This window comes from Sorex fumeus, unplaced genomic scaffold (assembly GCF_029834395.1).
Source record: "Sorex fumeus unplaced genomic scaffold, SorFum_2.1 ptg000128l, whole genome shotgun sequence".
Classification (NCBI taxonomy): Eukaryota; Metazoa; Chordata; class Mammalia; order Eulipotyphla; family Soricidae; genus Sorex; species Sorex fumeus.
The window spans coordinates 51,625,396-51,640,581 of NW_026606185.1; the positions used below are offsets into that span (position 1 = coordinate 51,625,396).

General features: G+C 47.5%; 2 protein-coding genes and 3 non-coding genes across 7 annotated transcripts; all 5 read right to left on the minus strand.

The window, feature by feature from the left end:
* Positions 1 to 4,371: 4,371 nt before the first annotated feature.
* On the minus strand, positions 4,372 to 8,883 carry CUNH18orf32 (chromosome unknown C18orf32 homolog). Of its 3 annotated transcripts, none has more exons than XM_056138014.1 (3): positions 8,819 to 8,883; positions 6,679 to 6,857; positions 4,372 to 6,031 (listed from the first exon to the last, which is right to left on the minus strand). In XM_056138014.1, exons 2-3 carry the CDS (start codon positions 6,835 to 6,837, stop codon positions 5,966 to 5,968), a joined length of 225 nt encoding a protein of 74 aa, XP_055993989.1. In that variant the 5' UTR covers positions 6,838 to 6,857; positions 8,819 to 8,883; the 3' UTR covers positions 4,372 to 5,965. The 3 variants fall into 3 exon arrangements, with proteins under 3 accessions (XP_055993989.1, XP_055993990.1, XP_055993991.1); XM_056138015.1 differs by lacking the exon at positions 8,819 to 8,883 and adding an exon at positions 8,651 to 8,786; XM_056138016.1 differs by lacking the exon at positions 8,819 to 8,883 and adding an exon at positions 8,491 to 8,532.
* Positions 8,884 to 9,705: 822 nt separating this feature from the next.
* On the minus strand, positions 9,706 to 12,686 carry RPL17 (ribosomal protein L17). The gene is made up of 6 exons (XM_056138013.1): positions 12,574 to 12,686; positions 12,413 to 12,453; positions 11,847 to 11,981; positions 11,496 to 11,594; positions 10,162 to 10,353; positions 9,706 to 9,787 (listed from the first exon to the last, which is right to left on the minus strand). Exons 1-6 carry the CDS (start codon positions 12,611 to 12,613, stop codon positions 9,740 to 9,742), a joined length of 555 nt encoding a protein of 184 aa, XP_055993988.1. The 5' UTR covers positions 12,614 to 12,686; the 3' UTR covers positions 9,706 to 9,739.
* LOC130045585 (small nucleolar RNA SNORD58) lies at positions 10,043 to 10,107 on the minus strand. Its single transcript, XR_008795569.1, has one exon. It is a non-coding gene; the product is annotated as a small nucleolar RNA SNORD58 (small nucleolar RNA).
* Positions 11,673 to 11,737, minus strand: LOC130045584 (small nucleolar RNA SNORD58). The gene has a single exon (XR_008795568.1). It is a non-coding gene; the product is annotated as a small nucleolar RNA SNORD58 (small nucleolar RNA).
* LOC130045586 (small nucleolar RNA SNORD58) lies at positions 12,260 to 12,323 on the minus strand. The gene has a single exon (XR_008795570.1). It is a non-coding gene; the product is annotated as a small nucleolar RNA SNORD58 (small nucleolar RNA).
* Positions 12,687 to 15,186: the final 2,500 nt, after the last annotated feature.

Sequence of the window (15,186 nt, forward strand, 5' to 3'; positions counted from 1 at the left end):
CAAGGACACTACACATGAGAAGCATGTACTTAACCAGAGCTATATCCCCAACCTTAAAAACTAGGCTATACTTGGTCCCCTAAGGCCTGGGGCTACTCCCAATGCCGCACTCAGGAGTCACACTCTGGCTGTCCTTGGGGGCAATGCAACGCCAGGACGGCCCGGTCTGCCACAGCACCATATCTAGGTGCCAGCCAGAGCAAAAGGGAACTGGAGGTAAAGGCCAGTGGGCACACTCGTCAGCCCGCGTGGGGACTGTGGCGATGCTCACCATAACAGTGGACCCCCAAGCAGAGGAAGGCACACTGGGGACAAGCAGGGACTCAGATACAGCAGGATCAGCTCCAAAAGAGCAAGGCACAGATGAGGTTGAACGTCATGACTAGTTTTTTTGGTTTTTGGGTCACACTCCTGGCGGTGCTCAGGGGACCACATGGGATGGCTTGGGGATCGAACCTGGGTCAGCCGCATGCAAGGCAAACACCCTCCCTGCTGTTCTATCACTCCGGCCTCTGATATGAGTCATAACGGGCAATGGCTCTGGCCTGAACAGGCCCCAGGAAGCCAAATTGAAAACTCAAAAAATTGAACATACACATTACTTAGAGATAAGGAGAGAAAACATTAGGGCAGAAGTGACAGCTAATTGAGAGACTAAGGGAAAGGATGCAATGTACTTTCTACTACTTGGTCCACTACTTTTTAATGCTCAGGGGTTACTCCTGGCTCTGCACTCAAGAATTACTCCTGGCAGTGCTCGGGGGACCATCTGGGATGCCGGGGATCAAACCTGGGTCAGCCACATGCAAGGCAAACAAACACCCTACCTGCTGTACTATCACTCCGGCCGCTGGTGTGAGTCTTAACGGACAATGGCTTTGGCCTGAACGGGCCCCAAGAAGCCAAAAAACTGCTCTGAGAAGCTCTCTCTTGCTCCTCACCAGGTGATACTCCTAGAGGCCCCTTGCCAGCAGCTTAACAGCTTTGCGGAACAGGAAGGGAAAGGGATCAGAGAGAGGGAGGGGTGAAGCGAGCATGTGGCATTCGCAGAATCTTCTTAACCTCGATGAATGACAACCCAAATTTACAAAAACATATGAAGTGTGGGAGGCTCAGCGGAAATACAGCGAGACAGCCTCTGGCAGGGAACCAGTGCTGTCAGAAATCGGGAACTCAAAAAATTGAACATACACATTGCTTAGAGATCACATCTTAAATCACTTAACTTCCCGTTAGTCGTCGATTTGCTCGAGCGGGCGCCAGTAACGTCTTCATTTGTCCCTGTCGCGTGCTAGTGTAGCCCAATGGCATCTGTTCGCTCTGGGAACATGAAGAGCCTCAAACCGATCGTTCATGATCTTGACGAAGAAGTCTGACCATCTGGTAGGTGGGTGGCCACATGGTCTTTTGACATCCCGTGGAATCCAGTTGGTAACAGCTCTAGTCCAGCGGTCGTCTCCAAATCTCGTTATGTGATCAGCCCATCTGATTTTTGACACCTTGGCAATTGAGACAGCGTCCCTGATTCTTGATCGTCGACGGAGGTCGGAACTCCGTATTCTTTCTCTCATTTGAGTGAAATGTGATATTCCAAGCATAGCTCTTTCAATTCTTCTTTGGGAGACCTGAATAGCGTTCTCATCCTGTTTTCGTAGGGTCCAGGTCTCTGAGGCATATGTTAATGCAGGAAGAACAGTGGAATCAAAGAGATGTGCCCGGAGCCGGAGGTTCTTCGTCCTCTTAGCTATTTCTTCGACGTTCTTGAAGGCGTTCCAAGCCGCTCTCTTCCTCCTGCGCAGCTCGGGTGCCATTTGTCATGTTGACCTCTCGACCTAGGTACACATAGCTGTTGCATTCGGAGATGGTCGTTCCGTTGAGAGCGAATGGGGCATCAAGAACGAGGCTGTTTCTCATAAACATTGTCTTCGTAAGATTCAGCTGTAGTCCTACCTTTGACCGTGAGTGTGGAAAGGTAGGACTACAGCTGCTTAGAGATAAGGAGAGAAAACATGAAGGCAGAAGCGACAGCTAACCGAGTGACTAAGGGAAGGGATGCAATGTACTACTTTCCACTACTTGGTGATTAATAAGGAATTATAGAAAGTTGCTAAAAGCTACATGAGAAAAAAAAAGGCATGTCCACAGAGCTAGGATGAGGAAATGGTATTTTTTTGTGTAGCATTTTGGGCTACAGCAGGCAGCATGGAGCCCTAGGTTGTGGGACTCCCGCATATAGTGTGCGTTCCAACCTGTGCACCATCGTCAACCCTGATGAACTTTCACTTTTTATTTGCTCTTGTCTATTTCACCGAGTGTTATTTTCACTTTGCTTACAGGAGGGGACTGGTGCTAAGGAGTGAGGTGGTTCTCAGGTGCTAAGGACTTGATGTGGGAGGGGGGTCAAGTTGGGGTCAGATGCAAACAGGCAAACACCTAACCACCTGCCCTCTCTCCAATCCCTGGATCTGTCATTTGGAGTACATCATTTTAGAAATAACCACCTAAATGTATCAGCCAAATGTAGCTGTGGAAGGGCCCCTATCATAAACTTCAAGTGTAGATATAGCAGGAAAGATGAAACCTCGTTGTTTACGGCAAATAAGGTCTAAGTTCCACGACAGGCCAGACATGTTGTTTAGCAGAGCCACAGGAAGACCCGGGACATTGCTGGGGACCTTTCAACTTTTCTTCCTTGGACAGAAACCACAAATATGCCATGATGGTGTGCATGTCATTGAGCCGTACTCTGAAATCCGGTGATGAGTGGCCAGCGGCCCAGGGCCGAAGAGAACTGTCTCATTCCACCTCTGCTGTGAAGACCACACCTCTTGGAACACAACAGCAATGGAGAGAAAATCCTTTCCCTGCCCCTGCCCTTTGGTCTGTTTTTGTTCTGGTGTACACATCTAGGGGTACTCAGGAAACCACGCAGTGTCAGGATCAACCCACCTGGGCAGACAGAAATCAGCCCTTGAAGAACACAAGGAAGAAAATACTGTCACCCAGAAGCATTCACCATACTAATTTTTTTTTTTTGTTATATTTATTTAATCACTGTGGTAAAAGCTACAAAGCTTTCAAGATTAAGTCTCGGTCACACAATGATCAAACACCTTTCCCTTCACCCATACGTATTTTTCACCACCAAGAACCCCAATATACCCACCTCCCATCCTTCCCAATGCCTGTGAGGCACATGATTTCTACTTAACTCTCTCTCTACTCTGGTTACATCATTTTGACAAAACATGCACCATTATTGTTTAGAATTTCCCCCCAACAAGCAGAACTGCTGAAAAGGCATTGTGAAATAATTTGTTTTCTATCGCTGGTTATGAGAACCATATGATGTCACGTAGCCGCAACAGCAGCCACGCAATTTTGGATTTCTGATATTTTACTAGGTAAGTCTGGAGGGATTTCTGCCAAGAGCCGGATAATTACGAGATTGGTTGCAGTGCATCTAGTATTATGGCCGTGGAGAGCCGCTCATGGGGGACAACTCGTGACCTCGGTACAGCGTGAAGGACGAGACGGGAACGCCCCCCTTCCCATGAGACTGCAGTTGCCCCGTCATCCCCGGCTCATACCTGGCTTTCCAATAAGCTCTGAGGCGGTGGCCACCTTGCTGCTGGGAGGGGGGTTGAGGGGGACGACAGAAGGGAAGGGAGCGACATCCTTTCCCTCCCGGGGAGGCATGGAGCCAGTTTAACGCATAGTCCATTCACTTTTCTGCCGCAAGCTGCCGGGCTCTGGATTAAGTCCTTTTGCCTCTGGAGCCATGGCCATGCTGGAGAGCCTCTCGTGGGGGGCAACTCGTCACTTTAATTTTTGGGTCACACCCAGTGATGCACAGGGTTACTCCTGGAAGTGCGCAGGGGACCATATGGGATGCTGGGAATCAAACCCGGGTCAGTCGCATACAAGGCAAACACCCTACCACTGTGCTATCGCTCCAGCCCCATGCTATTATAATTGTGCTTTTCGAATAGAAAATGATCTCCTTCTACATGACTAAGCCTTCACTGAAAAAGAAGTGGTGCTGAACAGTGAGGACAGGCTGTGTCCATCGGCATTTCTGGAAAGGCAGTTCCTCTTTTTCAAGTTTTCCCTACTGTCCCGTGCTTTCAGTTTACCTCAGAGCACTAAACAGTAAGGAGTTCTCTCAGAGATAAGCTGTTCTGCTTATCTATTAACATAGTTAGTAACTACTTAAGACTCGTTACCTCCCCCTCCAAATACACCAGTTTCTCATCACTGAGTAGTCTTAATGCACTGTTTCACAGTGAAGTTGTTTTTTGCCCAAATTGGAAGAGCTCAGAGAAGTCAGAGCAAGCAGCAAACTCACAAAAATGAAAGCCAGAGGCCCAATGGGTTTTCAAGTTCTGATTTAATAATATTTTCTACTGGCACAAATCTTCTACTTATTTATAATCTTGCAAACTGTAGTGATAGAGGACACAATGACATCCTCTTAGGAAATAGGGAACATTGTTGCAAAGAGAATCACAGGCCCTGCCACCAGGGGAGGTTTTAGCTGCAGCAGCTTTGGCTGTTCGCCACATAGAGAGGATGATCAAGTACACACTTGGAGAGAGTGTGGCTGTCACCATTAACTTTTTTGTTAGCCTCATTTCCTGCTTCCTATACTCTTGGAGGCTCTCCCTTTGGGTCCTGGATACTTTCATCCCGAGGAGTGCCCAATAACAAAAGGAAAGAACTTGGATGGGCACCTGACGGCATCACTGCAAGGGTAGGGGAGACTAATGCGATACTTAAGTCAACGGTAGCCTTACTTTCTCATTTAATCCGAAAGCCACAGCAAAATCCGATAACCCAGATCACTAAGAGGTTCAGTGCCACGTATACAACTGTAAAACAAGGCCTTCAGCCACCGATTGTAGAAATCAGTCCATCATTTGATTTTAGAGAAAAGCTGCAGCTTGCTTAACATCTTCAGGACTGGATACATTTATTGTAAGAGGATTGCTGGGGCTTGAAAACCATTCTTCTACTGGACCAACTGGAAAGGCGCTCATCGGACAAATCACGTGAGTTGCTACCTATGCTGAGATGACGCCGTAGATGACGATGAAGGCGTTCATCAACGAAGGACTTCCTCACGGAGTCATGCTTCCAGGAGCTGCTTCAGAGATCAAAGCCTTTCTCGAAGTAGAGGATAATAATTTGAAGGCAGAACATAGAGAAGAAAACGATCCTTATCTTAAGGCCCTTAAACTTAAGAGGGCACGAAGGCCTTGCACCTGTGAGGTTCTTGAATCTACGTAAAGTTGCAAATATGAGGAAGCGAAAAATAGATGGTGCCTTTCGTGATTACAGGTCCACTTTCTCTCAACCTTTTTTTTTTCTTTTCTTTTTGGGTCACACCTGGCGATGCACAGGGGTTACTCCTGGCTCTGCACTCAGGAATCACTCCTGGCAGTGCTCAGGGGACCATATGGGATGCTGGGAATCAAACCTGGGTCAGCCGCATGCAAGGCAAATGCCCTACCCACTGTGCTATCGCTCCAGCTCCAAGTCTCTCTCAACCTTAACCAACAAAGAGGTTGAGGACGCAGGTTGAGGACGCAGTCTCCAAGTCTCCAGTTTAGCGTGCTGCCCGTGAGGAGGGGATGGCCATTACTGGAGGTCCTAATGATTCTGGGAAACTAGTTCAATACTAACTAGATTAATGGAAGCGTTAGCTGGCAAGCAATAGTATTAAAGGGAAAAAAAAACTGTGTAGTGATAGAAATGAAAGCTAATTTTAATGAAGAAAAAAAAAAAGAACTTGGAATGAGGTCATTAAATATAATGAAGTACATCTTAAATATAAATACTACATATTAGGTGCATAGTTACTCTACCCCAAATTCTGGTCTCAGGGAAAAAAAGAGACAATTACAAAATGGTGCTTCAGATAATCAGTTCCATTTTAAAAATGATGCCCGCTGGGGAAACTCCTTTAATATTTCTTTTTATCACAGATTTCTGTTGGTCCCTTTGCTGGTAATTCGTTTGTAGCTGCACCCTAAAATGAAAAGAGATTTTAGGGAATTCTAATAATACTAATTATGAAATAAGTCTTTAAAAACAAACAAAAAACACTTCAAAGTGACAAAAATGTACTTCTAGTACAGGAGGAAAAGCACTTGCCTTGCAAGTGGCTCACCTCGGCACTCAGGAATTACTCCAGGCGCTGCCAGGGAAACCATATGGGATGCTGGGGATCAAACGTGGGTCAACCGCATGCAAGGTGAACGCCCTACCCACTGTACAAACTTTCCAGCCCCCAACTATTTTCTATATATATATATATATTTTATTTTTTTTGCTTTATGGGTCACGCCTGGCGATGCATAGGGCTTACTCCTGGCTCTGCACTCAGGAATTACCCCTGGCGGTGCTCAGGGGACCATATCGGATGCTGGGAATCAAACCCGGGTCAGCCGTGTGCAAGGCAAACGCCCTTCCTGCTGTGCTATTGCTCCAGTCCCGCCCCCAACTATTTTAAAAACAAACAAAAACCCAAACCCCTATTTTTAAAAGGAAGCGCTTTAAAGTTCCATTGCTGGAAATTTCTGGTACCAAGAACCTATTTTTCCAAAAGCTAAAGATGCTGCCTTGACTCCACCCCCCCCCCACCCCCCCCTTGCTTAAGGCCCTGGATGCTTTTACCTTATAATCCCCTTTGCCTTTGTCATTGACCTGTGGTTTTTCTTTCCGAGTCCATATTCGACTAACCACAGGGGACACCAGAGGGTAGATGTATGGCTCCAGGAACTTTTTGTAGACCCAGAGCAGCACCGGAATGACGATACAGGGAATGCACACCATCGTGTCACGCTCGTTCACTGCTGCTATGCATGAGGGTAAAGAACAAGGAGTCAGTTCACCAGAGATGCGTGACCAAAGAAACCGACCTCCACGGAAGGGGCACTGAAGGTCAAACTTCAATCCGAAAACGCTGCGCCTTCCAGGAGGACACAGACGGAAGTTCGCTACAAGTGGTGGCAGCCGCGGGGAAGGGCAAGTGAGGAGAGAGAAGCCAAGAGTGAGAGCTGGAAATGATTACTCTGGACAAGAACTGCATGCTGAAAGTAGGTAAAGGGATACATGGTAACCTCTCAGCACCTGTATTGCAAACCATAATGCCCAGAAGGAGGGAGAGAGGGGGAGAGAGGGAAAGAGAGAGGGGAAAAGAGAGGGGTGGGGGAGGGATGTACCCTCTGGGCACATCAATTCATTTAATCATAGAAACACTCTGTGTGACGGCCCAGTGATGGAGAGGGCTTGCCTAGAAAGCTAAGGGCCTTGGGTTTGAGTCCTGGCAAACAAGAATGCCCTCAGTGAGGCGGGGGGGGGGGGGGGGGGGGGGGGGCTTTGTCTTTAAGGAGGCACAAAACATGAAAGAGATGGGGAACGATGACTTTTACTCTTTTTGTGCTGTGGAACGAACCCTCAGGGACTTCAGGGAACCCCGCCACCACAGGATGTGGCCCCGACACAGAAAAACGAGACAAGGGACTGCTCTCTTTCCGCCTTCAAGGAACTGTAGCATCTGGCCACGGAAATTTAGAATCTGCTTTTGTTCGTTTAGAGGCTGCTCCTGACTCCATGCTCGGGGCTCACTCTCAGCAGCCTGGGGATCAAAGTATAGGCCCCAGCCCTCTGCAATGAACTCTCCCCAGCCCTAGAGTGTCACCGAGGGAGTGTTTGGTTTAAGTCTGGAGGTATCACAGCTTATCAAGCCCACTGGCTGGCAACTGATTGCATTCAGGATCCACTTTCACCATTGGTATTCGTGGGCAAACTCTGTACCCAGCCTGTGCCGTAATTCCTTTGTATTGTAAGATGAAGACAATACAGTGACTTCATTCTCAGTACCACACTAAAGTAGGGTATACCGAGGAGGCAATAAACAGCATTACAGAGATACAGTGTTTGTGCATATTATTTAAGCGCTGCTAGTAAGAAAAAGGAATAAAAAAAAAAAAGGAACACCCAAACGTTAAGATCTGTCCAAAGTTCACAAGAAAGATAACTAGTAAACAGAGCTGGCTAAGATCAGGATTTCCAGTTCTGGTTTTCTAGCTCAACGCGCTGCCTTTTCTCCTTTCAAAAGCAGAAGATTTTAACCAAATCTTCGAGAGCAAATAAACCCTTCAAAACAACAGGCAGTGCTAAGAGAACTTCGTTAGGCTCTACAATCGAGTTTTAAGTCCGTACAATTTTAAAAGAACTACTAGTTTACTTAAATTACTAATAGTTGGACTGGAAGTTACAGGCTAACTACTAATCGTTCATGTCGTAATTATTTTTTTTTCTCCACAATGACTTCATAATGAAGCTGCAGTTTTCTCTTAGTTCACACTGATTCTAGGATAGCCTTCTACTTCTTATAAGTGGAGCCCTGAACCCAGCAAGGTCTCCATGGACTTAGAAATATACATATATGTAATATATATATAGACAGATACATAGACATACTGTATTTCCTGTCTCCAAATCAATTTTCGAGCCTTACGACAGAACGAGGAAAATGACCGAAAGCAAAGGCGAGGAGCCTCTTTCCAGGGAGCAGAGGGAGGGAGGGAGGCGGTGGGCGCAGGGCGGGGGGCGGGAGGGGCCCGGCCGCGCGTCGTGTTACCCGACAGGAGAGCGGGGCCGGGTGGAGGGGCCCCGGCGACGCCTCGCAGGAGGATAAAGGACCGGAACGGCGGGGCGGGACGCGTCAGGGGCCGGCGCCTGCAGAGCAGCCCGACAGCACCGCGGCAGCAGCCCACCCTGCCAGCCCGGCCAAGCCCGGCCCGCTCACCCGCGACCACCAAGCCGCAGCGGAAACGGCGCACTTCCGGAGGGCGGGGCTTGCGTCAGCTGAGCCAATGGGTCGACAAAGGCGCGCTGCGTCAGCCGGAAGACTCGCAGGCGGCATCCGGGCGGGGCGGGACTTCCGGGGCCGCGGAACCTCAGTGCTCTTGGGAGAAGCGCGAATCCTGGCCGCCGCCCGGACAGATGACCCCTACACCCGTTGCTATTGACACATGTGGCTGCCCATCTGGCTGGTACCTTCCTTCAGCCCACGCCACGCAGTTCCCAGCACTCAAAGCATAGGTCCTGGCCCTTACGTCACTCCCAATTAGCAAGGTCTCCAGGGCACTCAGTTGAACACAAGGGCTAAAGCTTTGTCACCAAGCACCAACATATACTCAACAACCAAATGGTGCAATTCCCTCTAGGACATACATACACAAGTGGGGAGATCCATGCCCCCAAGATTTCCAAAGCTGTGCGGTGCTTGAAAGCGCCAATGACTGGGCTCAACTATAAGGTACTTTAAAAAGTTTTGGGTCATATCACTCCTGACTCCACACTTGGCTTACTCCGGCCGTGTGAACATGTGGGATGCAGGGAGGATCTCTGTATACCGCAAAATACTTTTAAGGATGAACCTGACATGCTAGATCAAAGCCAATATGGGGAGCTGTACAGAAACTGAACAGCCAAATTTGTATAAAGAACCACTTTAGGCTGGATTGGAGGGCTGACACTTAACCCTGTGAAGTTTCCTCTTTGGCATTAAAATGCCCTAAAACTTGATAAAAGCATAAACTGTTAATAGGTAAACTGCATCAACTGTTTTCATTCCAAGCATAGGACTCATTTTGTAGTACTGTTTTACTAATAAACACAACCACAATCAAGTCAGTTTACTTAAGATTTTTATTTTATGCTGAGCTTATTCCCGGGCCATAAGTTTTTGCTTCTTCAGTTTCTTCTGTGATATCTGGGAAAAGAAAAAGTAAAGTCTTTTGAAGAAACCCTCTCGTAAGTTTCACCACAAGAACTGGGAACGTCAAAATAAATTACTCTGTGGTGTGGGAACTGGTATACGTGAAGTACTATGAAGAGAACACTGTGCTCGAACGTGTAGCAAGGAGTATCATGTTCAAATAAAAGAAAAAACTTATTGTAAGCGTGAGGAGGAGTCTAGGATCACTGTTAAGCTGGAGCATAAATATCTGCAAACATGGTCAAAGAGGTTGCTCAGAACAGTTTTCCTTTCACGGTTATTCCAAAGGTGTCCTAAGTTAGTCATCACAGCAACCAGCAGTGCTTTCGAAGATCACACACAAATGAAACTCAGCAATAAGCAAATACCTTTTTCTTCTGTGCGACTTCCTCTTCAGGTTTAGGAACAATCTGTTCTTTTTCAGTAAGAATCATCTCAATGTGGCAGGGAGAGCTCATATAGGGGTTAATTCGCCCATGAGCCCTGTAAGTTCTGCGGCGCATCTTGGGTGCTTTGTTCACCTGGATATGCTCGATGACCAGAGAATCCACATCTAAACCCTGAGAGGGGGAGCAGAGAAACAAGAAAACAATCTTAAGACCACAAATCACAGAATCGGATAGCAATAATCTTTGAAAGTCAAACCTCTACACTTCAAATAATATTCACTCTAAATACCAAAACATAGATCCCAAGTATCAGTGCTAAAAGCAATAGCTTTTAAATGGCACCTCCAAGTGCGTAACAGTTTAGGTTTTCATTATCAGTTTTAGAGCATTTTAGTACCAAAGAGGAATGGTATTAAATCAACCCAGGTTGGATTCTCGTCATCCCGTATGTTCCCTCGAGCAACACCAGTACTAATTCCCAATGCAGAGCTAGGAGTAACTCCCCCGAGCATCACTGGGTATGACCCAAAAAGAAAAAAAGGCTCAAGGTCTGGCAGGGTCAGGTCCTACACCTCAAGGGAACACCATTTGGGAAGCACAGCTTGGCAGACAGAAAGGTTCAACAAACCCAGGTATTTTCCTATTCCAATGCTGGGTTCCGATTCCCCAAGTAAGAAAACCCAGGGTAATAAAAAACAAAATTAAAAATCCTTTATGCCCATGATTTATCAATTTTATCACTTGAAAATAAAACTTAGCAATCTTGGTTTTGTAGAGAACAAGCCATTTTCACAACATGCTAAGGCAATCATTCTGGTTACTGGATCTTACGCGTGAAGTTGGCCCAGGAAAACTGGGCTTGGGAATTACCATGTTTGATCCCAACCATTTGGGAGAAGACAGCACAACAGGCAAGATGCTTTTCACCTGGCCAAGTGGGTATTCAGGCCCCATCACATTATGGTCCCAAGTCCAACCAGAAGTGATCCCTGAGTGCAGAGCCAGAATACTCTTGCTAGGTGTGCTCCCCTCAACAAAACAATCATCCACAAACCATTGTTTTTTCCCCAAAGGGATTATGGCGTAAGTGTGCAAGTCATTGGTAAAGGAATGCAAGAAATAGCTACATCTTTGAAGACAATGGTTTGATTTGTTGGTAACTTCAGAGAAGCAACCAAAGAAACCACCTCCAACCTACCCCCCCCAAGTGGCGATGCATGGCCACCACCCTTTGGGAAACAAAAATCCAAACCAGAAATTAACCAGACCACCAACCTAGCTACATGTATTGAAAAATGTTGATGTCCCAGTACCTTGAGTTCAGCATTACTTTCTGCATTTTTAAGCATGTGCAGTAAAAACTCAGCACTCTTTTTGGGCCAACGACCTTGTGTCCAGCCCCACTGTTTGGCCTGAAAGAAAACAGAGAAGCCATCAGTCACTTCCCCCAACCTTATAAGCAAACCGAGATCATTTCATAGACATCCAAGGTTGCTCAGAACATTTTTTTTTTCACGGTCAATCCAAAGGTGTCCTAAGTTAGTCATCACAGCAACCAGCAAGAGGTGGACTGGAGGTAAAGATGAACCATTCCTGCCCCCCGCCCCCACCCAGCCACTTTTATTATTAACTTTTTTTCCCCAATGGCAATCAAGAATCCTTACCTGGGCGCACCTGCCAACGCCACCGTTGTAACGCCGGAAGGGCACACACTGCTTCTGCAGAGTGACATCCTTCAAGTACTTAGTGGCCTTTCTGATATGCATGCCCTTGATGGCCTGAGCCGTTTCCCGGGTGTTCTGAAAGTAACAGAAATAACCTTGTTCAAGAATCACACAAAAATAAATAAAACAAAACACAATGAGCCACCCCCCCCACCCCGGATTTTCAAATAACCAACATGCGGCACCAGTATAAAACTGTACCGTCTGTTCTTGGAAGATGTGCGTGGGAGCGAACCAGAACCGGGCAGAATTGCAGTTTTCATTTAAGCATCAGGCTTCTGAAAGGTTCATGCATCACCCCCCATTCTCGCCCAACTTCCCCCGACCCCACGCCGCGACACTCCCACCAGGGGGCTGCTCAGACTCGATGCGTTTTCACGGGCAATCCAAAGGTGTCCTAAGCGTGCATCACCGCAGCGCCCCTTTTCGAGACGGGCCGGGCGGGGGGTAGGGGGAGCGGCGCGGGCGGAGGAGGGGCTGCCGCACGGCAACCCGAGGGAGCTTACCTTGAAGTGCACGCGAAGGTTCGAGCCCCGGGACTTGCATGCTGTGCCGAGAGAGCAAAGACACGTGGGGACGGGAAGGGGAACTGGGAGCCCGATGCCTGCGCACCCCTCCCCGGCCTGTGCCCCCCACCCGCAGCTCCCTGCAAGGCGCGGCCCCTTACATTTCGTCGGGTTCTCGGGGTCCAGCGAGTAGCGCACCATCTCGGGACCTCCTGCAAGAGATGCGCGCGCCCGTCAGCGGCGCGGCCCGGCGGGGACCCGAGCGACCATCCCGGCGGCCGCCCCATCCCGCTCGGGGCCCGGCCGGGCCGCGCGACGCCCGCACGGCGGACAGAGCCGCTCGGACGCGGCCCGCTGCGCGGAAGCAGGCGCCATACGCGTCCTCCTCACGCTGACCCAGGCGCCGGCGCCCGGGGGGCCGGGATGGCGCCGATACCCGGCGGATTGGACACGGCCGGGACGACCCCGACAACACTCACCGACGGCCACTCACGGAAGAGGAAGAGCGGAGGCTCCTGGGAGAATTCTTGAGACCCGGCACTCTCGCGAGGTTTACGGGAGCAACCGCGAGATTTTGAGAAAGGGGCGGAGGAATCCGGGGAAGGGATTATCGGAGAGGAGCGGGGGAGAGGGCTGCGGGTTAGGGAGTGTCTCGAAATTCTCTTTAGCGGGTGGCGGGAGGGATACTGGGAATGTTGGTGGTGAGAATGGGCACTGGTGGAGGGATGGGTACTGGAACGTTGCATGACTGAATCGGAATCACGAAAGTTTGTAAGTCTGTAAAAAGAAATATTTAAAAGTAAGTGTTGCTTTACTGATTCTAAGATAATTGATGTTTTCTTCTAGCAAATGAATAACAAAAAATGAATCCAGTTAACCAAGGTCTGCCATTTAGAAATAGACTTTACTTATCTGCTATTTCAGAATTTTACCACGCAAATAAAAGTATGTACTCACACGCATGCTTGTACATATACGTTTCTTTCCAAAAATTAAAAAAAAATTTTTGGGACAAAAAAAAAAATTCTCTTGGTGTCCAAAGACGAACCTTTTGAGTTCTGATTATGTATAAGGTAGATTTGTCGGGGCTGGAAAGAGAGTACAAGAGTCAAGGTGCTAATCGTTTGTCCCAGTGATCCTGCTGGAATCCCTGGCACAGATGGTCCCCGTCACTACCAGAGATCACTCCTGAGCACAGAGCCAGGAAGAGTTCCCAAGGTACCACCTGCGGTGGCCACCGAACTAGAAATAAATCCATAGGTCTGATGGGCCGCGACAACGGCTCAAAGCACTGAAGCGTATTTTCTTTTTTGTTTTTATTTTTTTCTTTTTAAAAAATATTTGTATTTAGTCAAAGAACCATGATTTACAGAGTTACTAGTAGTAGTTGAGGTTTAGGCATACATTATTTCAACACAAATCCCACCACCACTATCAGCTTCCTTCCACCAGAATCCCCATAATCCATCCCCCACATCTCCCATTCCTGTCACCTTCCACCTTGAGAGACTACATTGCAAAGTTTTAATTTTTTTTTTGGCTTTTTGGGTCACACCTGGCGATGCACGGGGGTTACTCCTCTCTCTGCACTAAGGAATTACCCCTGGCGGTGCTCAGGAGACCATATGGGATGCTGGGAATCGAACCCAGGTTGGCCGCATGCAAGGCAAACGCCTTACCCGCTGTGCTATCGCTCAGCCCCTACAATGCGAAGTTTTAGAGGTGGCAACTTAGGTCTCATTTTTAGCGTTGCTGAATCTATGCTTTGGATATATGGCTATACCATCACCCATAACACCAGTGCAACAAAACCTCTGGCTCTTATTCTCCGATTGCTTCCTTTTCTCAACTTCTTTCCTCCCCATTAATTATTTTCCTTCTCTAGCCTTCTCTTCCTTAATTTTGTTTTTTTTTTTTAATTTTTCTTTATTTTTTTCTAGGTGGTGGTGGTGGGGGTGGTGGTGGTGGTGTGTGTGTGTGTGTGTGTGTGTGTGTGTGTGTGTGTGTGTGTGCGCGTGGGGCAAATCCAGCAGTGTTCAGGTCTTATTCCCAGGTCTCAGAGACCCACTTGGGTACTGGGGGTTCCAACTCTGGTTGGCTGCACATGGTTTACCGCCTAGAGCCCTGTTGACCCTCAGCACTGCCTGATCCCCAGAACACTGAGCTGGGAGTTGCCAAGTGTGTTCACTAAAACAAAAAACAAACAAAAATCCCACAAAAACTAAATTTTAGAGTGTCCAGGACTAGTACAAAGATGAAGGCAATTGCCTAGCATGCAGCTGTGACCTGGCACTGCTTATGTCCTCATCACTCATCACTGCCCGGCACGGCCCCAAAATAAATCGAACATTAAGTTGAGATAAATAAAGGCAAGTGTGTAGTTCTAGGACAGAACCAGTCATATTTCTTATTAGTGCTCGAGGGGACTTTTTTGGTTAATGTTCCCTAGGCCTGATGATGTCATTACCTGCTCCCAAGGTGGTTTTTAAATATTTATTTATGTATTTATTTATTTTATGGCAAGCAAATACAGATTCCATGTGGATCCTTTCTTTATAGAAATGAAACCAAAAAAATTATAATGAGCTATCAGAAAGAGAAATGAAGATATCAGTATCATTTTAAATCATGTGAAAATAATAAGATATAGATCAGTAAAAGACCCCTGCACTGAAAATGATAAGACATCGTTGAAAGAAATCAAAGGAAAACGAAAGGAGATGTTTTATGTTCATAGATTGGAAGAATTAGCAATATTTAAATGCTCATTTTAA

What these genes read in the sequence shown, in the direction of transcription:
- CUNH18orf32 (XM_056138014.1), bottom strand. Translation starts at nt 6,837, where the DNA reads ATGGTGTGCATTCCCTGTATCGTCATTCCGGTGCTGCTCTGGGTCTAC. An exon ending in AAGGCAAAGGGGATTATAAG is followed by an intron (nt 6,032 to 6,678) that starts GTAAAAGCATCC and finishes TTTTCATTTTAG; the next exon opens with GGTGCAGCTACAAACGAATT.
- RPL17 (XM_056138013.1), bottom strand. Translation starts at nt 12,613, where the DNA reads ATGGTGCGCTACTCGCTGGACCCCGAGAACCCGACGAAAT. An exon ending in AAAGTAATGCTGAACTCAAG is followed by an intron (nt 10,354 to 11,495) that starts GTACTGGGACAT and finishes TCCCCCTCTCAG; the next exon opens with GGTTTAGATGTGGATTCTCT. An exon ending in AAGTCGCACAGAAGAAAAAG is followed by an intron (nt 9,788 to 10,161) that starts GTATTTGCTTAT and finishes TTCTTTTCCCAG; the next exon opens with ATATCACAGAAGAAACTGAA.